General features: G+C 42.2%; 2 protein-coding genes across 2 annotated transcripts; both read left to right on the top strand.

The window, feature by feature from the left end:
• Positions 1–2,634: 2,634 nt before the first annotated feature.
• On the top strand, positions 2,635–13,708 carry LOC115178152 (gastrula zinc finger protein XlCGF17.1-like). The gene is made up of 2 exons (XM_029739192.1): positions 2,635–3,226; positions 10,663–13,708. Exons 1-2 carry the CDS (start codon positions 2,848–2,850, stop codon positions 11,382–11,384), a joined length of 1,101 nt encoding a protein of 366 aa, XP_029595052.1. The 5' UTR covers positions 2,635–2,847; the 3' UTR covers positions 11,385–13,708.
• On the top strand, positions 11,863–24,626 carry LOC115178605 (gastrula zinc finger protein XlCGF26.1-like). The gene is made up of 3 exons (XM_029739859.1): positions 11,863–11,872; positions 15,739–15,855; positions 23,300–24,626. Exons 1-3 carry the CDS (start codon positions 11,863–11,865, stop codon positions 24,550–24,552), a joined length of 1,380 nt encoding a protein of 459 aa, XP_029595719.1. The 3' UTR covers positions 24,553–24,626.
• Positions 24,627–26,458: the final 1,832 nt, after the last annotated feature.

Consider the following 26,458-nt stretch of genomic DNA (forward strand, 5'->3'; position numbering starts at 1 on the left):
CTTTTTTATAGACAAAGTCCCTGGTGCTTTCTGCTTTATTTTTTGCTTGTAAGCAGGAATCAGGAGGATAGAATTATGGTCAGATTTGCCAAATGGAGGGCGAGGGAGCCCTTTGAACGCATCTCTGTGTGGAGTAAAGGTGGTCCAGACTTTTTTCCCCTCTGGTTGCACATTTAACATGCTGATAGAAATGAGGTAAAATTGATTTAAGTTTCCCTGCATTAAAGTCCCCAGCCACTAGGAGCTGGCGCTGGATGAGAATTTTTCTGTTTGCTCATGGCGGTATACAGCTCATTGAGCAAGGTTTTAGTGCCAGCATCGGTCTGTGGTGGTATGTAGACAATTACGAATAATACAGATGAGAACTCTCTAGGTAGATAGTGTGGTCTACAGCGTATCATGAGATACTCTACCTCAGGCGAGCAAAACCGCAAGACTTCCTTAGATATCGTGCACCAGCTGTTGTTTAGAAATATACAGTCATGGCCAAAAGTTTTGAGAATGACACAAATATTAATTTCCACAAAGTTTGCTGCTTCAGTGTCTTAAGATATTTTTGTCAGAAGTATAATTACAAGCATTTCATATGTGTCAAATGCTTTTATTAACAATTACATGAAGTTGATGCAGAGTCAATATTTGCAATGTTGACCCTTCTTTTTCAAGACCTCTGGCATGCTGGCATGCTGTCAATTAACTTCTGGGCCACATCCTGACTGATGTCAGCCCATTCTTGCATAATCAATGCTTGGAGTTTGACAGAATTTGTGGGTTTTTGTTTGTCCACCCGCCTCTTGAGGATTGACCACAAGTTCTCAATGGGATTAAGGTCTGGGGAGTTTTCTGGCCATGGACCCAAAATATCGATGTTTTGTTCCCCGAGCCACTTAGCTATCACTTTTGCCTTATGGCAAGGTGCTCCATCATGCTGGAAAAGGCATTGTTCATCACCAAACTGTTCCTGGATGGTTGGGAGAAGTTGCTCTCGGAGGATGTGTTGGTACCATTCTTTATTCATGGCTGTGTTCTTAGGCAAAATTGTGAGTGAGCCCACTCCCTTGGCTGGTAGCACTCACCTTGTCTTCTCCGGACAAGCTTTTTTTCCGGATGCCCCAAACAATCGGAAAGGGGATTCATCAGAGAAAATGACTTTACCCCAGTCCTCAGCAGTCCAATCCCTGTACCTTTTGCAGAATATCAGTCTGTCCCTGATGTTTTTCCTGGAGAGAAGTGGCTTCTTTGCTGCCCTTCTTGACACCTGGCCATCCTCCAAAAGTCTTCGCCTCACTGTGCGTGCAGATGCGCTCACACCTGCCTGCTGCCATTCCTGAGCAAGCTCTGTACTGGTGGGGCCCCGATCCCGCAGCTGAATCAACTTTAGAAGATGGTCCTGGCTCTTGCTGGACTTTCTTGGGCACCCTGAAGCCTTCTTCACAACAATTGAACCGCTCTCCTTGAAGTTGTTGATGATCCGATAAAGGGTTTAGGTTCAATCTTACTGGCAGAAATATCCTTGCCTGTGAAGCCCTTTTCTGCAAAGCAATGATAACGGCACGTGTTTCCTTGCAGTTAACCATGATTGACAGAGGAAGAACAATGATTCCAAGCATCACCCTCCGTTTGAAGCTTCCAGTCTGTTATTCAAACTCAATCAGCATGACAGAGTGATCTCCAGCCTTGTCCTCGTCAACACTCACACCTGTGGGTTAGAGAGAATCTCTGACATGATGTCAGCTGGTCTTTTTGTGGCAGGGCTGAAATGCAGTGGAAATATTTTTGGGGGATTCCGTTCATTTGCATGGCAAAGAGGGACTTTGCAATTAATTGCAATTCATCTGATCACTCTTCATAACATTCTGGAGAATATGCAAATTGCCATCATACAAACTGAGGCAGCAGACTTTGTGAAAATGTATATTTGTGTCATTCTCAAAACTTTTGGCCATGACTGTACACAGGCCCCCGCCCTGTGTCTTACCAGAGGCTGCAGTTCTATCCTGCCAATAGAGTGTATAACCCGCCAGCTGTATGTTATTGATGTCGTCGTTCAGCCACGAGTCGGTGAAACATAGGATATTACAGTTTTTAATGTCCCGTTGGAAGGATATAAGTGTTTTCCGTTTGTCCCATTTATTTTCCAGCGATTGAACGTTAACTAGCATTACGGAGGGCAAAGGCAGGTTAGCCACTCGTGGCCTGATCCTCACAAGGCACCCTGATCTCTTTCCGCGAAATCTCAGTTTCCTTCTCAAACGAATGACTGTGATGAGGGTCTGTTTGGGTGTTTGGAGTATATCCTTCCCATCCGACTCATTAAAGTAAAATGATTCGTCCAATTTGAGGTGAGTAATCGCCGTTCTGATGTCCAGAAGCTCTTTTCGGTCATAAGAGACGGAAGCAGCAACATTATGTACAAAACAAGTTACGAACAACGTGAAAAAACAAACAAAATAGAACGGTTGGTTAAGAGACAATAAAACAGCAGCCATCTCCTCCGATGCCATCTTCCAATTTATAGCAATGGTTATCAACTGTACTGCAGGGATGGAACGCAAGTATAATTGAGTTCTACTCCAGTCTAGTAGGTGGCGGTAATGCAACATTGCACGCCAACTGCCGTTAAACCTCATCGAAGAAGAAGAATCTAGTGGCCCACGTGACACGGGACGCTTCTTCAACAACAACACGGCTACTGATTCATTCAGTCGCCACTCCGTAGCTAGCCAACGTAAAACCAAAACATTGAAGCTCTTTAGACCATTTTTGTGTCTATTGATCTCGGTGTAATTTGCTTGTTAAGTTTACACATGTGTTAAGGTTGATTATACTGAGCCTAGCACTAGGCTAATGCTAATTTTAGGTAGCCCAACCATGAACTCACAAAGACACTCAACCATTAACTCACAAAGATACTTCTCCCCTGTTAAAGAAGAGGAGATCTGCTGGACGGAGAAAGAAGCTCTGGGTCTGAACATTGTCGTAAAAGAGGAAGAGGAGAATATTACAGTGAAAGAAGAGGAAGAAGCTTTCAGAAAAAAACAGGAGGACGAGGAGGCTTTCACGTTGAAAGAAGAGGAGGATGTTACAGTGAAAGAAGAGAAAGAACCTTTTGGAGTGAAAGAGGAAAAGGAGGCTATCTCAATAAAAGAGGAGGAAAATGTTTTGGGAGTGAAAAAGGAGGAGGTTGAAGGAGAGGAAGTGGAGACTGGAGATCTGATTGACACTAGTGAGTATTGTCTTAAACACGGACACACAACTCAGTTGTTGAATTAATGTATGGTTTTAAAGCCAAAGGGGCATTCCACCATAGTTTTACAATTAAATATGTTGTTCAGTACCGTAGGAATTGTTAAATGGGAAATCTGCGATTGGTACCTACATGTTTGGACTTTTAAATGAATGATACAGAGGCCTAGCCATTGATTCTTAGAGAATATAACTTAGAAATACCCAATGAGCTTAGTTCAACTGTCCTACCTCACCAGAACCCAAACCTGGTGTACTCCATTGTGTGTAAACAATGTAATTGTAAACAAACACTGTATAGCCTCAAAACGTGGTTGAAATTGTCATTTTGATCTCAGGCATGGTCAGTCCTTGCATCCATAGCTCTGTCTATGAATTTGAGAGTGGTTACCTTTCTCCAAACTCATCCATCAGTGACAGTGGTGGGAAAAAGTACCCAATTGTCATACTTGAGTAAAAGTAAAGATACCTTAATAGAAAATTACTCAAGTGAAAGTAACCCAGTAAAACACTACTTGAGTAAGTCTTAGGTATATTTAAAACCAAATATTTTAACTATCAAAAGTAAATGTCATTGCTAAAATATACTGAAGTATAAAAAGTAAAAGTTTAAATAATTTCACATTCCTTATATTAAGCATACCTGACCGCACAATTGTCAATTTAATTAATACATTTTTTGATAACCAGGGGCACACTCCAACACTCAGACATAATTTACAAACAAATCATTTGTGTTTTAGTTAGTCTGCCAGATCAGAGGCAGTATGATAAGTGCGTGAATTGAATCAGTTTCCTGTCCTGTTAAGCATTCGAAATGTAACAAGTACTTTTGGGTGTCAGGAGTAAAAAGTACATTATTTTCTTTAGGAATGTAGTGGAGTAAAAGTTGTAAAAAAATTATAAATAGTAAAGTACAGATAACCCCAAAAAATGACTTAAGTAGTACTTTAAAGTATTTTTACTTACATACTTTTCACTACTGCAAGGTGACGCTAAAACTTTTAATTTAGCCTCTATACTCCACCGTTTTAGATTTGAGCTCAAATGTTTCATGAGGCGACAGTACAGAATACCCTCCAACCTTTTGTTGGAGGGTAAACAAGAATATAATATGTTTCTACATGCTACCAGGATTACGGATTATCATAAATGAATTGTGAATATTGATGACTAAGAAAGTTAGAGACATAAACCTCAGACCCCCTAAGACATGCTAACCTCTCACCATTACAGAGGCATAAACCTCAGACCCCCTAAGACATGCTAACCTTTCACCATTACAGAGGCATAAACCTCAGACCCCCTGAGACATGCTAACCTCTCACCATTACAGAGGCATAAACCTCAGACCCCCTGAGACATGCTAACCTCTCACCATTACAGAGGCATAAACCTCAGACCCCCTGAGACATGCTAACCTCTCACCATTACAGAGGCATAAACCTCAGACCCCCTGAGACATGCTAACCTCTCACCATTACAGAGGCATAAACCTCAGACCCCCTGAGACATGCTAACCTCTCACCATTACAGAGGCATAAACCTCAGACCCCCTAAGACATGCTAACCTCTCACCATTACAGAGGCATAAACCTCAGACCCCCTGAGACATGCTAACCTCTCACCATTACAGAGGCATAAACCTCAGACCCCCTGAGACATGCTAACCTCTCACCATTACAGAGGCATAAACCTCAGACCCCCTAAGACATGCTAACCTCTCACCATTACAGAGGCATAAACCTCAGACCCCCTAAGACATGCTAACCTCTCACCATTACAGAGGCATAAACCTCAGACCCCCTAAGACATGCTAACCTCTCACCATTACAGAGGCATAAACCTCAGACCCCCTGAGACATGCTAACCTCTCACCATTACAGAGGCATAAACCTCAGACCCCCTGAGACATGCTAACCTCTCACCATTACAGAGGCATAAACCTCAGACCCCCTAAGACATGCTAACCTCTCACCATTACAGAGGCATAAACCTCAGACCCCCTGAGACATGCTAACCTCTCACCATTACAGAGGCATAAACCTCAGACCCCCTGAGACATGCTAACCTCTCACCATTACAGAGGCATAAACCTCAGACCCCCTGAGACATGCTAACCTCTCACCATTACCAATAACAGGGTAGGTTAGAATTTTTTTGTGGTATGATATTCATGCCTCTAACTTTCTCACTAATCATTATTCATGATTCATTCATGATTATCTGTAACCATAGCAGCATCAACATGAATATAGAAGTGTTCAGAAACATGTACTATTCTTGTTTACAATAAAAGTGACTCCAAAATGACATAATACATTATTTAACATTCATTTATATTAGGCACAACATAATCTAAAACACAACCAAAGCAAATTGCAAATTGCATCCGAGAAGTTTGAGTCACAAACTTGATGAGGTCATTGCGTGCTATGAATATGGGACCAAATTCTACACGTTTGACTACTTTAATACACATACAGGCCTAAGTCAATTTGTCCAAGTACTTTTGACACCTTTTAAATGGGGAGACTAGATTTCATTTCTAAATGGTAAAACCGATATGGTCATTTCCATGTAAAAGGACCAATGAGCACCAACGAGAAGTTCATGTGAAATTGGGTATCAAATGAAAGCTAAGAGATTGTATATATATATTTTTTTAAATTAAGGCATATGTACATTTGAACCATTTTCCATCCCTATAAATTAGGAATAAGTAAAGGCTTTGATTTATTGTCAAACAGATGAAAAGGGGAACCTTAGAGAACCTCTGAGACCCCTTTAGAAGGTATCAGAAATACATCAAAACACAATGTTGAAGTAAAGGCCCCTGCCAACTAATATCAACACTTATATTTAGTTGTGGATATTTTTTTTCTGCCACTTTGAAATGGAACTGGTAGTGTTTTTAACTATTTTGCAGATATGAAGGAAACAGTCAATCATAATATCAGTCAAATTCCCAGTTTATGCTACAAAACCAACTCTATATGAGGTTTTTAAAATAGGTTCTACTTGATTCAACGTTCCATGATGTACACTAAGGCATTGTTGGTAGAATAGATGGATGCAGTTCAATGCATGATTAATATAATTCACCAATACATTTCTTGGTAGTCCAAAACATATTGCTATCAGGTTGTAAATTACAGCTGGCCTGGTACATTGTTTGCTGCCTCCATTCGGGATGCACTGTTTCAGTTTCAATGACTCAATATTTTGGACAAAAACAGATGAATGTAATGAAGGCTGGGAATGTCAATACAATCAGATTAGCAAGGCAAATGATCACAAGTCAGTGGCTAATAGGCTAGCGTATCTATGTATGTAGCTCTTTATTTAGCATGCTAAAAACATGGAGCCTAACCTTAGCTAGCTAGGTGCTGGGAGGATGTCATGTCATTGGAGGAGTGGGTGAGTGACTGACTTTTCCCCTCATCGTTTTTTTGGTGGCTACACAGCTAGAGATATCGGTGTCATTTGGTTAGCTAGCAAGAAATGCGAATTGCTATTGTTAGGTTGCGTCAATCGAATCTGGTATCAGAACAGAATTTAACACTAGGCTACTAAATATATTTTCAGCTGTTTATTAATAGAATTAGTCAAGCAGAATAAATGGTAAATGCAATTTTCGTATATACGGGTTCACTGTAACACCTCGCAGGGCAAACAGAGAACTAACTGTTCAAACACAAAGTTATTTTTTAATGCTCTGACAGATAGTTCCTGCTCAGAGCGGGCCTGTCAGAGTAGAGGCTGAGCGTGGTTTAGACTTGCTCAGCCTATCGCAGGCGCACAGGCTGGTCCCAGCCTCTTGGCACATCACTGTTGCCAGGCGTAGTTGTCTTCCAGCTTATCTTCGTGTTTTTCACCCAAAAGTCAGTAACCCCAAGGACAGTCTTTTTATTATGCTACAGTTATTCTCCCCTATATCAGTTCCTCACGAACACATGTCCTTGAGCGGCTTCACAACCAGGCATTGTGTGTGTCACGAGTCTACTCAGCCTACACCCTAGCTGCCCAGCAACCCTCCAGTTAGTCACATCTATTCTATGTTAATGCAATACAAACCTGTTATGTTTAACATTAATGTATTCATATGCTATGCAACACATCTAGTTTAATGAAATATAACCCAACACTATGCTAGCTAGCTATGCTGAACTTGAACGACTGTTATCCAGTTAGCATATCTCTTCAGACATTCACCCTGGCTAGCTACTCCGATTTCAGAGCACTCTCGTCTGAGTGTGCCAGAGCGCAGAATAACTGATGATTTTACGAACACGCCAACACCCGTTGAATATGGCCGGTGTCAGTAAACGTTGGCAAAAAAAGTAAGTTAGTCACGAACCGGCTAGATAACATGTAAACAGCTTAACCAGCTCTGCTAGGATGAGGAAAATGTTCCGAGTGAGGTCTTCTCTCATTTGTATCTGGAAGTAGCTAGCCAACTTTAGCCAGTTAGCTTGGGTGCTTGGTTGGGACAAGCATACATTGGCAGAGAAGCTGCAGAAGGACAAACAGGCTGGTTACTATTGCATACCCATCGTTTATCAGTGCAATTTTGACATTTGAGAGGGTTTTATCTAATGTTCCTTTGTTAGATTTTAGCTCATCCTTGGTCTGGCTAGCATTAGTTGTTCTTCTTGTTGTTGTGCATATAGGGAAATATAGCCTACCTTTTCATGGCTGTTTGATCAAAAGGACTGTAAAGTTCCCAAATGTAAAGAGGACTCCCGTGGTGTTTCCATAGTTACAGAAATCCATCCAGGTGCATTTTGTGGCTTTTTGCCAAATGTGTTCTAAAGATCAACAGTTGTAAACACACAGATCTACTGTAGCTCTGATTGGCTATAGCGCACCGTGTAGACTCTGGGTCCTGCCTGTAAACACACAGTCCAGTTCAAAGTGAATGATGTCAGGGCCCGTGTAGCAAATGGCTCGTTTGTATAAAGAGCTACTGTAGCTCTGATTGGCTATAGCGCACCGTGTAGACTCTGGTCCTGGACGAGACAGATGTTTTTATAAGATTGTATTTACTACAGAGTCTATTCATTCTCCAAACACACGACCACTTTCCCACTCTGTTTTGCTATAGAATGTTCACAAATGCCTCAGTATAGGTAATTCCCAAACAGTATAAGAATTTATAAAAACGTGAAAATGACCATATCTAAGTGCTCGCTTGTCAGAAATTGTAAAACAAAAAGTGTCATATTCTTCCTGGGGGTGTATATGAACAACTTTCAATGCAATGTAACGAAACAAAACTAATTATGCAAGAATTAGTATGCAAAACTAACTACGCGAGAGATTTTGTTGTAGGCAGAACGCTATTGTATTGACAGGCACGACTCAGGCCCATACTCTACACAGACCGGTGCGCCATAACCAGTCAGAGCTGCAGTAGGCCTATATGCAAATAAACAATTGCCATATATGGATCTGCGCTGTTCATTTTGAACTGGACTGTGTTTACAGCATGAGCAGTCGTGAGTAGATGCGCTTGTTTTGAGATCAAAGCGAGAGCTGCATGTAGCCACGTGGGCACATTTGTGCATTTGTTCATATCGTTTGCTAATTAGTGAGTTATTAGCCCAGTTATAGATCATTTGTAGTCAGCAATAGGGGAGGGATTGTTTCCTTCAAGAGCACAAAATGTGTACATTTCTAGCCATCTTTGAAAAGAGAGTCAGGTAAAGAGCTTTTTTTGTCTTAGGGGCAGTGAGTAGCTAAGTAGCCAATAGGCAGAGGGTAGCATAATGTGTCTGATTCTCTGTAATAAAGATATGGGAATAATTATGCATTTTATTTTGTAAATTGGTTTCTTGCATCAAACAACACAACATTTTCATTCACCTCCTTGTCTGAAGGACAAGTGGATAAACAGGTTAATGTAAAGCCCTGATGTTTTTTTCTCTCCAAAAGTCTCATGGAATGTAGACCTACATTGAACACCACACTTTGGCTGCTACTGTAGCCTGAACAATAGAACAGCTATTTCCATGTTAAAATGTTATGGGATGCATTTTTTCCATGGTAGGCCACTCTGGTAGGCCTACATTATGATCAAATAGCCACAGTAGCGTACTTGACCACTGGCATGATGACTCCTTGCTGTCCCCAGTCCACCTGGCCATGCTGCTGCTCCAGTTTCAACTGTTCTGCCTGCGGCTACGGAACCCTGACCTGTTCACCGGACGTGCTTGTTGCACCCTCGACAATTACTATGATTATTATTATTTGACCATGCTGGTCATTTACGAACATTTTAACATCTTGACTATGTTCTGTTATAATATCCACCCGGCACAGCCAGAAGAGGACTGGCCACCCCTCATAGCCTGGTTCCTCTCTAGGTTTCTTCCTAGGTTTTTGGCCTTTCTCAGGAGTTTTTCCTAGGGAGTTTTTCCCAGCCACCGTGCTTCTTTCACATGCATTGCTTGCTGTTTGGGGTTTTAGGCTGGGTTTCTGTACAGCACTTTGAGATTTCAGCTGATGTACGAAGGGCTATATAAATAAATTTGATTTGATTTGATTTGATTTGATTTGTTAACTGTAACTTAAAGCGGGTACAGCCTTCAGTCAACGTGCGCCGGAAATTGCACAGAATTTTCACAACATTCAAGTTTGCACTCACACACCTTAAATTTGCTCAGTTATAAAAAAAATATATATATATTAGATGTAACATTTGTGTCCTCCACCAACTGCTGTTTTCAGCTCTCACCATAGGCTTTTAATGTTTCTGATCTGGACGCCTGGTGACTCCAGAACAGTCCCGCGTCTCTTCTTAACCATTCCTGGGTGCATTTTCATGTGTGTTTGGGGTCGTTGTCCTGCTGGAAGAGCCACAACCTTCAGTGGAGACCCAGTTTTTGGCCACTCTGATAATCTGCAGATTTCATGATGTCTTGCACACGTTCAAGGCCCCCAGTACCAGAGGCAGCAAAGCAACCTAGTACATCATTTTTATAAAACAAATCAAGAAATAATCAAATAGTTTGACAACACTGTATGGAAGGTTTTAAATTATATCAAACTCAAACTGTTTATCTTTTCCAGTGATGAAGACATGAATGTCTCATGGTATGGTGGGGTATGTAAAATGGGTCAACTTTGAGCACATTTATCTCCTGTATGTTTTGGCATTGAAGTCCAAAAAGTCACTTTCTGAGCACTACTTCCATTGGCAAACATGTATGGAAATGTCATTTAAAAAAATAAATATATCAAAAGGGATGCTTTCAAAAATGTATTGGATTTACCCTACATCCACTTTGTCACAACAAGCTTTCTTTTATTGAGGGATCTAGTCTGGATTAAACCTCATAGGAAGACCGTTTTATCATGTGGAGGTTTCATTCAGGTCTCTGTTTAACTAGATACTCTGTCTGTTCTTGGCAGGAGAAAGACCAGACTCTCACTCTGACCGCGGGAAGAGTCCTTCAGGGGAACCAGACTTGGAGACGCCCAAACCAGCAAGACAACATCACTGCTCCCACTGTGGAAAGAGTTTTAGCTGGTTAGGGTACCTAAAACGGCATGAGAGGACACACACAGGAGAAAAGCCTTTCCAATGTTCTCAGTGTGGAAAGAATTTTACCGTGTTAGTTAACCTGAAAAGGCATGAGAAAATACACTCTGGAGAAAAGCCTTATCACTGTTCCCACTGTGGAAAGAGTTTTACTCAGTTAGGGAACCTAAAACAGCATGAGTGGACACACACAGGAGAAAAGCCTTACCACTGCTTCCAATGTGAAAATAGATTTTCACGATCAGTGGACCTCAAAGCTCACGAGAGAACACACACAGGAGAAAAGCCTTTCCAATGTTCCCAGTGTGGAAAGAGTTTTACCGTGGTAGCTAACTTGAAAAGGCATGAGAGAATACACACTGGAGAAAAGCCATTCCAATGTTCCCATTGTGGAAAGAGTTTTACTCAGTTAGGGCATCTAAAAAAGCACGAGTGGACACACACAGGAGAAAAGCCTTATCACTGTTCCCACTGTGGAAAGAGATTTTCACGATCAGGGGACCTAAAAACTCATGAGACAACACACACACAGGAGAAAAGCCTTTCCAATGTTCCCAGTGTAGAAAGAGTTATATTAAGTCACGGTACATAAAAGAGCATAAGAGAATACACACAGGGGAAAGCTTATCCAATGTTCTTAGTGTGGTGAAGGGTTCTCTCAAATAGATGGTATGAAGATAGTTGAGAACAAAGCCTTATGTCCCTACAGTGGAGAGTGTTTTACCATGTTAGTTAACCTGAAAATACATAAAAGAATACACTCTGGAGAATAGCCTTTCCACTGCTCCTAATATGAAAATACTTTTACCAGGTTTACATGAGGGGTCACAGAGAAGAGAAGCACTACCACTGGTCCCACTGTGGAACAAGTTTTAACCAGTTAGAGAAGATGAAATCACACAAGGTGATAGAGGCTGTGTTCTGTTTTTGACTGATCATTTGGGTTTTTCTTTATGCCACCTGAAATCAAATAGTTTATATGAAATCTTCCTATAAAAATAGGCCTACTTAAAAAAAAATCATCTTGAGACATTAAAAAATAGCTCAAAGTCTGGGTATGTCTGGGTAGAATGGTAGGAGGTAACACAATGGGTATCTCTGGGTAGCCTTTTGACCTTCTATTAAAACAGGTTTTGCTCTTTGGTCTTCTATGGGTGAATAGAGGATTGTACTGTAGATGTAAGGATGGAGAAATTATTGTATATTTAAGGATGGTTTCACTAGGGTGGATAGAGGATTGTAGAGATAAGGATGGTTTCACTAGGGTGGATAGATGATTGTAGATGTAAGGATGGTTTCACTAGGATATTGAATGGAAACCGAAACAGGGTCAAACAAGGAATATCCACATGGGCACTAAATGAAATACACTTCAACAAAGTTCTAAAACTATATACAATACACTTGGTAATGTTTCTAGCAATAAACAGGCTTTGAATATCACTTAGCACTCTTAACCAGAGGTAACTACAAACAATATACATCTACTATAACAATACTAAAGAGATACCTTGGCCACCACACACCACATTCATGTCATACTCACAGTCAATAACACATCTCTAGGGTTCCATGCTGGTCCATACTCACAGTCAATAACACGTCTCTAGGGTTCCATGCTGGTTTGGTTGAGAGAGGATTGATGACTGCAGATGGGGGCATTTAAAGGGCTAGCCCCACCCCTTTCAGGTTGAAGAGGTATCGTAGCAGTGTGTTTCTTTAATTGATGGATATCATAGCAGTGTGTTTCTTTAATTGATGGATATCATAGCAGTGTGTTTCTTTAATTGATGGATATCATAGGAGTGTATTTCTTTAATTGATGGATATGATAGCAGTGTATTTCTTTAATTGAACAGGATTACACTACATGTACATCAGTTCACATTAGTTACTGGGTAAACAATATGACCCAGTGTACAGAACAGGATTAGACTACATGTACATCAGTTCACATTAGTTACTGGGTAAACAATATGACCCAGTGTACAGAACAGGATTACACTACATGTACATCAGTTCACATTAGTTACTGGGTTAACAATATGACCCAGTGTACAGAACAGGATTAGACTACATGTACATCAGTTCACATTAGTTACTGGGTAAACAATATGACCCAGTGTATAGAACAGGATTACACTACATGTACATCAGTTCACATTAGTTACTGAGTTAACAATATGACCCAGTGTACAGAACAGGATTAGACTACATGTACATCAGTTCACATTAGTTACTGGGTAAACAATATGACCCAGTGTATAGAACAGGATTAGACTACATGTACATCAGTTCACATTAGTTACTGGGTTAACAATATGACCCAGTGTATAGAACAGGATTAGACTACATGTACATCAGTTCACATTAGTTACTGGGTTAACAATATGACCCAGTGTATAGAACAGGATTACACTACATGTACATCAGTTCACATTAGTTACTGAGTAAACAATATGACCCAGTGTACAGAACAGGATTACACTACATGTACATCAGTTCACATTAGTTACTGGGTAAACAATATGACCCAGTGTATAGAACAGGATTACACTACATGTACATCAGTTCACATTAGTTACTGGGTTAACAATATGACCCAGTGTATAGAACAGGATTAGACTACATGTACATCAGTTCACATTAGTTACTGGGTTAACAATATGACCCAGTGTATAGAACAGGATTACACTACATGTACATCAGTTCACATTAGTTACTGGGTAAACAATATGACCCAGTGTACAGAACAGGATTACACTACATGTACATCAGTTCACATTAGTTACTGAGTAAACAATATGACCCAGTGCATTCAAGTGAAATTACTGACTAAAATTACATTTCATTTAACATTGAGCTGTAGAATACAATTTCACTGAATAAACCTCATGACTTTAAAATTGGCAATAACCCATGTGTAGCCTACAATATGTACTGTATTACATTTCAGTCACACTTAAAATTAACAGACAATCAACAATGGTAGAATTTGTTTGGTGACAACAATGTTACAGACAAGAAACACTGTAGGCTTTAACATGGGGCATAACATTACATCCAGATAAATACAATAAAAACATTAGTTATATTGTCGCAAGTAGGCTATTTCATTTATTTATGTTCGAATTTTTTGTTGTTGTTATACCCATAATGCAACAAACTTTTGAAGACGGTGACCAACGTTGGTCAACTTCTTGACAAAAGTGATCTGCTTTAACGCGCCCGCTGATAACTAATCCAATATTTATCATTGCCGTCGTTTTCAATAGGAGAAAAATGAATCATAGTGGGCAAAACAAATAAGCAGTTGCGGCAGAGCCGAACACATGTTGGCAACATAATATTGGCGAGTTTTAGCATTTTTCCGTTATGGAACGTCTACTCTGTGACGTGTGCAATATCTCAATTCGCCCTTGCGTTCCGAAACAACTACATTCATAGAAACATTTTATAAAGGATGAACTCTACAAAACTTAGTGCACTCTGTTGGTAATATATTCTATTTTTGGGAAGAGAAAACTATATTGAGATTGAATGTTTAATCGGAGAGAAAATTAGCTCCATCTTCTCCTACTTCATGCCACTGGACTTCCTCTAATTACCATATTTGATGGCGAGACTAAGTTTAAATGGTTGCTTCAGATTTATAGCCCCTAAAAAAAAGGCTAAAAAGCGTTCAAATGCTAGTCGGAACTCGAAAATTTGGAAATGTCTGACTTGCTAACTGGTTGAACATGTCTGGCACGTTAACGCGGCATCCGACAATTTGATTTCCATGTGTTCTGACAACATTGATAAGATGTTGTCATGAAAAACATTCACTACCTCGTGCATGTTCCCATCAGTATTATTCCACCATGTCAGAGAAAACACAGGTGCTGATTGTTAAAAGGATTTGATTAATGCAACATATTTTCCGGAATACAAAAAGTATTCATATTGTTTAATAGTGTTAGCCACTAGTGGAGGGTCATTATATACATGTATAAATTGTTCCACTATGTAGGAGGAGTATAGATCTAGCTGTTCATCTGTTTAAGTGAATGAATATGAAATTGTCTTAAATGCTTGTTTATATATATATATATATATATATATATATATACACATCTTTTTTTTGTCTATTAGCAGACGCTTTTATCTAGAGAGACTTACAGTAGTGAGTACATACATTTTCATTCGTACTGGTCCTCCGTGGGAATCGAACCCACAATCTTGGCATTACTGTTCGATTCCCACGGGGGACCAGTACGAAAGAAATTGCTCTACCAACTGAGCCATGCTCTACCAATAGTATTTCAATTCCCACTCTTTAAAAATCTGCACTAGTCAATCATCACATGTTTGTTTTTGTACGTTTCCATATAATATCACACTTCAATTAAATAAAAAATAAACGTTTTGTCTGAAAATATTTTCCTCAACGGCGTTACCCACTCCAGTCAGCAGATGGCGATGTGCGTCTTTCAGGTGATGCTGCCAGAGTGTGACGTATAATCTAGTGGACAGGAGGACGCTTCTTCAACAATAACAAGTAGTCAGCTACCTTCATAGCCGACATATGCAAAAACATTACATCTCTGTAGTCTGTTTTGGTATATATTATTCACTGTGTTTTAAACATCCTTCTGTCGTATCTATTTGTTGCCCATTTAATGTAATATTACGTTGTTTGTCGGGTAGGTGGCTAGCTAAGTTAGCATTAACCTTAGGTTAGTTGCTAATGCTATCCAGCTAGTTAACATCCACGACCATGAGCTCACTAAACTACTCCCCCCCTACTAAAGATGAGGAGGTCTGCTGGACAGAGAAAGAAGCTGTCGTGAAAGAGGAGAAGGAAGAGGAGGCTGTCACAGTAAAACAGGAAGTAGAGGCTGAGGCGGTTACAGTGAAAGAAGAGAAATATGTTACTTTGAAAGTGGAGGATGTTACTGTGAAAGAAGAGGGAGAGATTACTGTCACGTTGAAAGAGGAGGGACAAGAGGAGGAGGAGAAGGAGGGACAAGAGGACGAGGAGGGACAAGAAGAGGAAGATACGGGAGATCTGATTAATACTAGTAAGTCATGTTACTGTCTTAAAACAGGGGCACAAACTCTTCAATCATTGAAGATTGCAAGGTCACATGGTTGAAGAGCTATAGAAAGTTTCAAGTATTTATAGAAAAATGTGTACTTTATGGGAAAACCATAGGGTGCGCAATGTGTGTCCCGACCCTGTGAACAATGCAACGTTGGGTTGGGGTGTCTAGGTTACATGGCCAAGGACCTACTGAAATTGGAAGTGCTTTTTAAAAACATTTTCTTAAAAAGTTTCTATTTTTTTTTTACAAATCTAGAGTGTGCAACATCCCTCTATGTTAGGAATAATGGACAGTTGTAAGTATGTTTCTAAATCACGTGGTGAAAGAGCTTTTTAATTTGTTTTTAAAAATCGAATATTTAGATACATTTGTATAAGTGCTCCATGAGAAAACCAAAGGGTTTGCAATGGGTGTCCCTATTGTGTGAACAATCCTAAATTGCTTCAAGGTGTCTATGCAGAAGCAGATTGGTCATCTGGCAATTCTGGAATATGCCAGATGGGATGGACCCTTTTTTGTTGGGTGGGCTGGTCAAAATTGACACATACAAAAATATATTTTGTATATTAAAATTAAAATGGTGACGTGGCCGGCGCACCCTGGGGCCTGTTAAGATCAGTGGGTAATGGTGACGTGGCCGGCGCTCCCTGGGGCCTGTTAAGATCAGTGGGTAATGGTGACGTGGCCGGCGCTCCCTGGGGACTGTTAAGATCAGTGGGTAATGGTGACGTGGCCGGCGCTCCCTGGGGACTGTTAAGATCAGTGGGTAATGGTGACGTGGCCGGCGCTCCCTGGGGACTGTTAAGATCAGTGGGTAATGGTGACGTGGCCGGCGCTCCCTGGGGCCTGTTAAGATCAGTGGGTAATGGTGACGTGGCCGGCGCACCCTGGGGCCTGTTAAGATCAGTGGGTAATGGTGACGTGGCCGGCGCTCCCTGGGGCCTGTTAAGATCAGTGGGTAATGGTGACGTGGCCGGCGCACCCTGGGGCCTGTTAAGATCAGTGGGTAATGGTGACGTGGCCGGCGCTCCCTGGGGCCTGTTAAGATCAGTGGGTAATGGTGACGTGGCCGGCGCTCCCTGGGGACTGTTAAGATCAGTGGGTAATGGTGACGTGGCCGGCGCTCCCTGGGGCCTGTTAAGATCAGTGGGTAATGGTGACGTGGCCGGCGCACCCTGGGGCCTGTTAAGATCAGTGGGTAATGGTGACGTGGCCGGCGCACCCTGGGGCCTGTTAAGATCAGTGGGTAATGGCTGGCCCCCCTACCAAAATGGGCTGGCCCGGTTTTCTAATAGGTTGAGCTGAGGTCATGCAAACTCACATTCAAAGTCAGACGTATCATCAGCATAGAGACCTGCTCCGACTCTGCCGTCAGTCAGACAGCCAAGGTCATGGACCGTCAAAATTGGAAAGGGTGCCTAAATGTAAAAAATACATTTTTTACATAGTTATTAGACATTGATTACACGATCACTTGTATTTCATGCCACAACGATTCATCAATGCTGGTCAAATTGTCTTGCGCACCTACAATGCTGGTTATAAAAGAAAAGCTAGCTAGCTTTGTAGCTAGCTAACTATATAGCTAGGTGTCATCTAAAATAACCCTACATTTATAAGACAGTTTTTATTTGATTAATGGTGGTCGGACCCATCTATGTGAAGCTAGCCACAATAAGGATTAGTGTATAGTGAACTTTGCCTTCAAAATAAAAGTGTGGGATAATTCTACTATTTGTATTCATTTGCTTCACTGTCAATGACACTTTTACTTTGAAGGCACACCGCAATTTCACTATTGTGACTAATCCTTATTGTGGCTAGCTTTACAATACATAACCAAGTCCGGTCGAGCGTCACTAGTCAGATGAAGCTAGCTGGCTGCTTATAACGTTAGCTTTGGGCAACAGGGTTAAGTAGCTGACTAGCTAACATTATTTATTTTCATGAACTTGTTATAGGAATTTTTATCTTTGATGATAATAATCAATAATCATTTCGCCTTGACTAATGCCCAAGGTTTGTAAGACAATGGGTTAAAATAATTAGGCAAGGACTCAGCTTTCTGCAAAAGGTTACTGTAGCTTTATTCATGAGAACGTTCTGAGGTCAGGATAACAAAACAGTCATTATATAGTTCTTGCTTTCTTACGCACATGCATTTACACACAAACTGTTGGTGACATGCATCCCCCATAGACTTCACACACTTGTTTATCACTATCCAGAGCTCAGCCTGTTCTTTTCCCTCAAGGTTAGGACTCTTTGAAGCTTCTACTCCCTTGACCATCTGTCTCTCTATCTCTCTATACTAATTGCATACACACATTTCTTTCCCTCTCCAGTGGTTCCTGGACTTTCCGGAACTAATCAGACTAATCGATCCCTACATTGATCATTACATTGATTATTCATTAAACCTGCTGTATGACTAATAATTCATCATGGTTTATTGATTCATTTACATTTATTAGATAATTCTCTTATCAGAACTAAAGTTCAATTTCAATAGGCGAACAACAAGTGGCAACCTAGCTAATACTTACTCACAAGGATTCCTAAATCATTGCTAAGAATACTGAAAATGACTGCAGTTTCTACTAGAGGTCGACCAATTAATTGGAATGGCCGATTTATTAGGGTTGATTTCAAGTTTTCATAACAATCGGTAATCGATATTTTTGGACACCGATTTGTCGATTAAAAATAAATAAATAAATACAAAAATTATATATATATATATATTTTTTTACACCTTTTATTTAACTAGGCAAGTCAGTTAAGAACACATTCTTATTTTCAATGACGGCCTAGGAACGGTGGGTTAACTGCCTTGTTCAGGGGCAGAACGACAGATTTATACCTTGTCTGCTTGGGTATTCAATCTTGCAACCTTACGGTTAACTAGTCCAACGCTCTAACCACCTGCTTTACATTGCACTCCACGAGGAGCCTGCCTGTTACGCAAATGCAGTAAGAAGCCAAGGTAAGTTGCTAGCTAGCATTAAACTTATCTTATAAAAAACAATGAATCAATCAATCATAATCACTAGTTAACTACACATGGTTGATGATATTACTAGTTTATCTAGCCTGTCTTGCGTTGCATATAATCGATGCGCATTCGCGAAAAAGGACTGTCATTGCTCCAACGTGTACCTAACCATAAACATCAACGTCTTTCTTAAAATCAATACACAAGTATATATTTTTAAACCTGCATATTTAGCTAAAAGAAATCCAGGTTAGCAGGCAATATTAACCAGGTGAAATTGTGTCTCTTCTCTCGCGTTCATTGCACGCAGAGTCAGGGTATATGCAACAGTTTGGGCCACCTGGCTCGTTGCGAACTAATTTGCCAGAATTTTACGTAATTATGACATAACATTGAAGGTTGTGCAATGTAACAGGAATATTTAGACTTAGGGATGCCACCCGTTAGATAAAATACGGAACGGTTCCGTATTTCACTGAAAAAAAAAAGGGTTTGTTTTCGATATGATTGTTTCCGGATTCGACCATATTAATGACCTAAGGCTCGTATTTCTGTGTGTTTATTATAATTAAGTCTATGATTTGATAGAGCAGTCTGACTGAGCGGTGGTAGGCACCAGCAGGCTCGTAAGCATTCATTCAAACAGCACTTTTGTGCGTTTTGCCAGCAGCTCTTCGCGCTGTTTATGACTTCAAGCCTATCAACTCTCAAGATTAGGCTGGTGTAACCGATGTGAAATGGCTAGCTAGTTAGCGGGGTGCGCGCTAATAGCGTTTCAAACGTCACTCGCTCTGAGACTTGGAGTAGTTGTTCCCCTTGCTCTGCATGGGTAACGCTGCTTCGAGGGTGGCTGTTGTCGATGTGTTCCTGGTTCGAGCCCAGGTAGGAGCGAGGAGAGGGACGGAAGCTATACTGTTACACTGGCAATACTAAAGTGCCTATTAGAACATCCAATAGTCAAATGTATATGAAATACAAATGGTATAGAGAGAAATAGTCCTATAATTCCTATAATAAATACAACCTAAAACTTCTTACCTGGGAATATTGAAGACTCATGTTAAAAGGAACCACCAGCTTTCATATGTTCTAATGTTCTGAGCAAGGAACTTAAACGTTAGCTTTTTTACACATATTGGCACATATTGCACTTTTACTTTCTTCTCCAACACATTGTTTTTGCATTATTTATTTGAGGCTAAATTGTTTTAATTTATGTATTATATTAAGTTAAAATAAGTGTTCATTCAGTATTGTTGTAATTGTCATTATTACAAATAAATAAATACATTTTAAAAAATCGGCCGATTATTCGGCATCGGCGTTGAAAAATCATAATCGGTCGACCTCTAGTTAGGATACTGCCGCCTTCGAAGTGAGTTAGGGTTAGGACACTGCCGTCCATCGGAGTGGGTTAGGTGTTAGGACACTGCTGTCCATCGGAGTGGGTTAGGATACTGCCATCCATCGGAGTGAGTTAGGACACTGCCAACCATCGGAGTGGGTTAGGTGTTAGGACATTGCCGTCCATCGGAGTGGGTTAGGTGTTAGGACATTGCCGTCCATCGGAGTGGGTTAGGACACTGCCATCCATCGGAGTGGGTTAGGACACTGCCACCATCGAAGTGAGTTAGGGTTAGGACACTGCCGTCCATCGGAGTGAGTTAGGTGTTAGGACATTGCAGTCCATCGGAATGGGTTAGGTGTTAGGACACTGCCATCCATTGGAGTGGGTTAGGGTTAGGACACTGCCATCCATCGGAGTGGGTTAGGACACTGCCACCATTTAAGTGAGTTAGGGTTAGGACACTGCCGTCCATTGGAGTGAGTAAGGTGTTAGGACACTGCCGTCCATTGGAGCGGGTTAGGTGTTAGTACACTGCCGTCCATTGGAGTGGGCTAGGGTTAGGACACTGCCGCCATCGATGTGAGTTATGGTTAGGACACTGCCGTCCATCGGAGTGGGTTAGGGTTAGGACACTGCCGTCCATCGGAGTGAGTTAGGGTTAGGACACTGCCGTCCATCGGAGTGGGTTAGGTGTTAGGACACTGCCGTCCATTGGAGTGGGTTAGGTGTTAGGACACTGCCGTCCATTGGAGTGGGTTAGGTGTTAGGACACTGCCGTCCATTGGAGTGGGTTAGGTGTTAGGACACTGCCGTCCATCGGAGTGGGTTAGGGTTAGGACACTGCCGTCCATCGGAGTGGGTTAGGGTTAGGACACTGATGTCCATCGGAGTGGGTTAGGACACTGCCATCCATTGGAGTGGGTTAGGACACTGCCGTCCATCGGAGTGAGTTAGGGTTAGGACACTGCCGTCCATTGGAGTGGGTTAGGTGTTAGGACACTGCCGTCCATTGGAGTGGGTTAGGTGTTAGGACATTGCCGTCCATCGGAGTGGGTTAGGACACTGCCGCCATCGAAGTGAGTTAGGGTTAGGACACTGCTGCCCATTGGAGTGAGTTAGGACCCTGCAGCCATCGAAGTGAGTTAGGGTTTGGACACTGCCGTCCATTGGAGTGGGTTAGGACACTGCCGCCATCCAAGTGAGTTAGGGTTAGGACACTGCCGTCCTTTGGAGTGAGTTAGGACCCTGCCGTCCATCGTAGTGGGTTAGGGTTAGGACACTGCCATCCATTGGAGTGGGTTAGGACCTTGCCGCCATCGAAGTGAGTTTTGGTTAGGACACTGCCATCCATTGGAGTGGGTTAGGGTTAGGACACTGCCATCTATCGGAGTTGGTTAGGACACTGCCACCATCGAAGTGAGTTAGGGTTATGACACTGCCGTCCATTGGAGTGGGTTAGGTGTTAGGACACTGCCGTCCATTGGAGTGGGCTAGGGTTAGGACACTGCCGCCATCGATGTGAGTTATGGTTAGGACACTGCCGTCCATCGGAGTGGGTTAGGGTTAGGACACTGCCATCCATTGGAGTGGGTTAGGACACTGCCGTCCATCAGAGTGAGTTAGGGTTTGGACACTGCCGTCCATCGGAGTGGGTTAGGTGTTAGGACACTGCCGTCCATTGGAGTGGGTTAGGTGTTAGGACACTGCTGTCCATTGGAGTGGGTTAGGACACTGCCGTCTATCGGAGTGAGTTAGGGTTAGGACACTGCTGTCCATTGGAGTGGGTTAGGTGTTAGGACACTGCCGTCCATTGGAGTGGGTTAGGTATTAGGACACTGCTGTCCATTGGAGTGGGTTAGGATACTGCCGCCATCGAAGTGAGTTAGGGTTAGGACATTGCTGCCCATTGGAATGAGTTAGGACCCTGCAGCCATCGAAGTGAGTTAGGGTTAGGACATTGCCGTCCATTGGAGTGGGTTAGGACACTGCCGCCATCCAAGTGAGTTAGGGTTAGGACGCTGCCGTCCATTGGAGTGAGTTAGGACCCTGCCGTCCATCGTAGTGGGTTAGGGTTAGGACACTGCCATCCATTGGAGTGGGTTAGGAACCTGCCGCCATCTAAGTGAGTTTTGGTTAGGACACTGCCGTCCATCGGAGTGAGTTAGGGTTAGGACACTGCCGTCCATTGGAGTGGGTTAGGTGTTAGGACACTGCCGTCCATTGGAGTGGGTTAGGTGTTAGGACACTGCCGTCCATTGGAGTGGGTTAGGGTTAGGACACTGCCGCCATCGATGTGAGTTAGGGTTAGGACACTGCCGTCCATCGGAGTGGGTTAGGGTTAGGACACTGCCGTCCATCGGAGTGGGTTAGGACACTGCCATCCATTGGAGTGGGTTAGGACACTGCCGTCCATCGGAGTGAGTTAGGGTTAGGACACTGCCGTCCATTGGAGTGGGTTAGGTGTTAGGACACTGCCGTCCATTGGAGTGGGTTAGGTGTTAGGACATTGCCGTCCATCGGAGTGGGTTAGGACACTGCCGCCATCGAAGTGAGTTAGGGTTAGGACACTGCTGCCCATTGTAGTGAGTTAGGACCCCGCAGCCATCGAAGTGAGTTAGGGTTAGGACACTGCCGTCCATTGGAGTGGGTTAGGACACTGCCGCCATCCAAGTGAGTTAGGTTTAGGACACTGCCGTCCATTGGAGAGAGTTCGGACCCTGCCGTCCATCGTAGTGGGTTAGGGTTAGGACACTGCCATCCATTGGAGTGGGTTAGGACCCTGCCGCCATCGAAGTGAGTTTTGGTTAGGACACTGCCGTCCATTGGAATGGGTTAGGGTTACGACGTTTATTCCACAGAGAGGCATCTGAACCGTCTGGAAAAATATATTAAAAAAACAGTAATAAACGATAACATTTATAATTCTAGTTGTTGATTTCAGGGAATGTCAGCTTAAATGTTGATGGATGCACTCTGAATAAAATGATCTTATAAATGACTAACATGTCAAAGTAAAATGTATGTGGAGGTTTTATTCAGGTCTTTATTTAACTAAATACCCTGTTTGTCTTTGGCAGGAGAGAGACCAGATTCTGACAGCGAGAAGAGTCCCTCAGAGGAGCCAGGCACAGAGACGTCCAAACCAGCGAGACGACGCCACTGCTCCCACTGTGGAATTTTTTTTACTAAGTTACGGAACCTAAAAGAGCATGAGAGGACACACACAGGAGAAAAGCCTTTCCAATGTTCCCAGTGTGGAAAGAGTTTTACCCGGTTAAGGACCTTGAAAAGGCATCAAGGTATACACAAAAAAGGAAGGAAGCCATACCACTGCTCTCACTGTGGAAAGGGTTTTACCAGGTTAGGGAGCCTGAAAATACATAAGAAAATACACCCTGGAGAGAATCCCTGCCACTGCTCTCAGAGTGGAAAGGTTTTTACTCCATTAGGGAGCCTGAAAATACACTCTGGAGAGAAAGCTTACCACTGCTCCCAATGTGGAAAGAGTTTTACCCAGTTAGGGAGCCTGAAAATCCATCAGAGAATACACTCTGGAGATAAGCCTTACCACTGCTCCCACTGTGGAATGACTTTTACCAGGTTAGGGAGCCTGAAAACGCATGAGAGAATACACACAGGAGAGAAGCCTTTCCAATGCTCTCAGTGTGGAAAGTGTTTTACCCAGATAGGGAGCCTTAAAGATCACGAGAGAATACACACAGGAGAGAAGCCTTTCCAATGCTCCCAGTGTGGAAAGAGTTTTACCACGTTAGGGAACCTAAAAGATCATGAGAGAATACACACAAGAGAGAAGCCTTTCCACTGCTCCCAGTGTGGAAAGAGTTTTACCCACATACGGTATCTGAAAAAACATGAGAAAACACACACAGGAGAGAAGCCTCATCTCTGCTCCCAGTGTGGAAATAGTTTTACCCAGTTAGGGGACCTGAAAAGGCATGAGAGGACACACACAGGAGAAAAGCCTTTCCAATGTTCCCAGTGTGGCAAGAATTTTACTCGGTTAGGGAACTTAAAAGAGCATGAGAGAACACACACAGGAGAGAAGCCTCACCTCTGCTCCCAGTGTGGAAAGAGTTTTACAAAGTTAGGGGCCCTGAATAGGCATAACAGGACACACACTGTAGGGGATAAGCCCTACCACTGCTCCCAGTGTGGAAAGAGATTTAACTGGTTAAGGCATCTGAATAAGGATGAAAGAATACGTACACAGGAGGAGAAGACATACCACTGCTCTCATTGTAGAAAGACATTTTCACAGTCAGGGGACCTGACAAGACATGGGAGAATTGAGGAGCTATGTTCTGCCTGATTTTTTTCGACTGAGAATTTGTCTTTTTGGTTTATGCCACATTAAATAAAATTGTATATGTGGGTGATTCACATGAGACCAGTTTTAAACATGTCTGTAGCAATATACAGCTCCAGTCAAAGGTTTGGACACACCTACTCTTGCCAGGGTTTTTCTTTATTTGGACTCTTTTCTATATTGTAGAATAATAGTGAAGACATCAAAACTATACACACTCTTGCCATTCTCTCAACCAGCTTCACCTGGAATGCTTTTCCAACAGTCTTGAAGGAGTTCCCATATTTGCTGAGTACTTGTTGGTTGCTTTTTCTTCACTCTGCGGTCCAACTCATCCCAAACCATCTCAATTGGGTTGAGGTCGGGTGATTGTGGAGGTCAGGTCATCTGATGAGGCACTCCATCACTCTCCTTCTTGGTAAAATAGCCTTTACACAGCCTGGAGGTGTGTTTTGGATTATTCTCCTGTTGAAAAACAAATGATAGTCCCACTAGGCGCAAATCAGATGGGATGGCGTATCGCTGCAGAATGCTGTGGTAGCCTTGCTGGTTAAGTGTGCCTTAAATTCTAAATAAATCATAGACAATGTCACCAGCAAAGCACCATCACACCACCACCTCCATGCTTCACGGTGGGAACGACACATACGGAGATCATCCGTTCACCTACTCTGCGTCTCACAAAGACATGGCGCTTGGAACCAAAAATCCCACATGTGGATCATCAGACCAAAGGACAGATTTCCACCGGCCTAATGTCCATTGCTCTTGTTTCTTGACCCAAGCAAATCTCTTATTCTTATTGGTGTCCTTTAGTAGTGGCTTCACACAGTCTCCTATGAACAGTTGATTTTGAGATGTGTCTGTAACTTGAACCCTGTGAAGCATTTATTTGGGCTGCAATCTGAGGTGCAGTTAACTCTAATCAACTTATCCTCTGCAGCAGAGGTAACTCTGGGTCTTCCTTTCCTGTGGTGGTCCTCATGAGAGCCTGTTTTTTTTGTGACTGCACATGAAGAAACTTTAGAAGTTCTTGAAAGTTTCCGTATTGACTGACCTTCGTGTTTTAAAGTAATGATGGACTGTCATTTCTCTTTGCTTATTTGAGCTGTTCTTGCTATAATATGGACCATAATAATTGGCCCAACCAACCAGTGCTTCTGCACATTCGCTAACCGGGCTATCTGCATTGTGTCCCACCACCCGCCAACCCCTCCTTTACGCTACTGCTACTCTGTTCATCATATATGCATAGTCACTTTAACCATATCTACATGTACATACTACCTCAATCAGCCTGACTAACCGGTGTCTGTATGTAGCCTCGCTACTTTTATAGCCTCACTACTGTATATATCCTCGCTACAGTTATTTTTCACTGTCTTTTTACTGTTGTTTTATTTCTTTACTTACCTACAGTGGGGGAAAAAAGTATTTGATCCCCTGCTGATTTTGTACGTTTGCCCACTGACAAAGAAATTATCAGTCTATAATTTTAATGGTAAGTTTATTTGAACAGTGAGAGACAGAATAACAACAGAAATTTCCAGAAAAACACATGTCAGAAATGTTATAAATTGATTTGCATTTTAATGAGGGAAATAAGTATTTGACCCACTCTCAATCAGAAAGATTTCTGGCTCCCAGGTGTCTTTAATACAGGTAACGAGGTGAGATTAGAGCACACTCTTAAAGGGAGTGCTCCTAACCGCAGCTTGTTACCTGTAAAAAAGACACCTGTCCACAGAAGCAATCAATCAATCAATCAGATTCCAAACTCTCCACCATGGCCAAGACCAAAGAGCTCTCCAAGGATGTCAGGGACAGGATTGTAGACCTACACAAGGCTGGAATGGGCTACAAGACCATCGCCAAGCAGCTTGGAGAGAAGGTGACAACATTTGGTGCG

Source organism: Salmo trutta, chromosome 38 (genome assembly GCF_901001165.1).
Source record: "Salmo trutta chromosome 38, fSalTru1.1, whole genome shotgun sequence".
Classification (NCBI taxonomy): Eukaryota; Metazoa; Chordata; class Actinopteri; order Salmoniformes; family Salmonidae; genus Salmo; species Salmo trutta.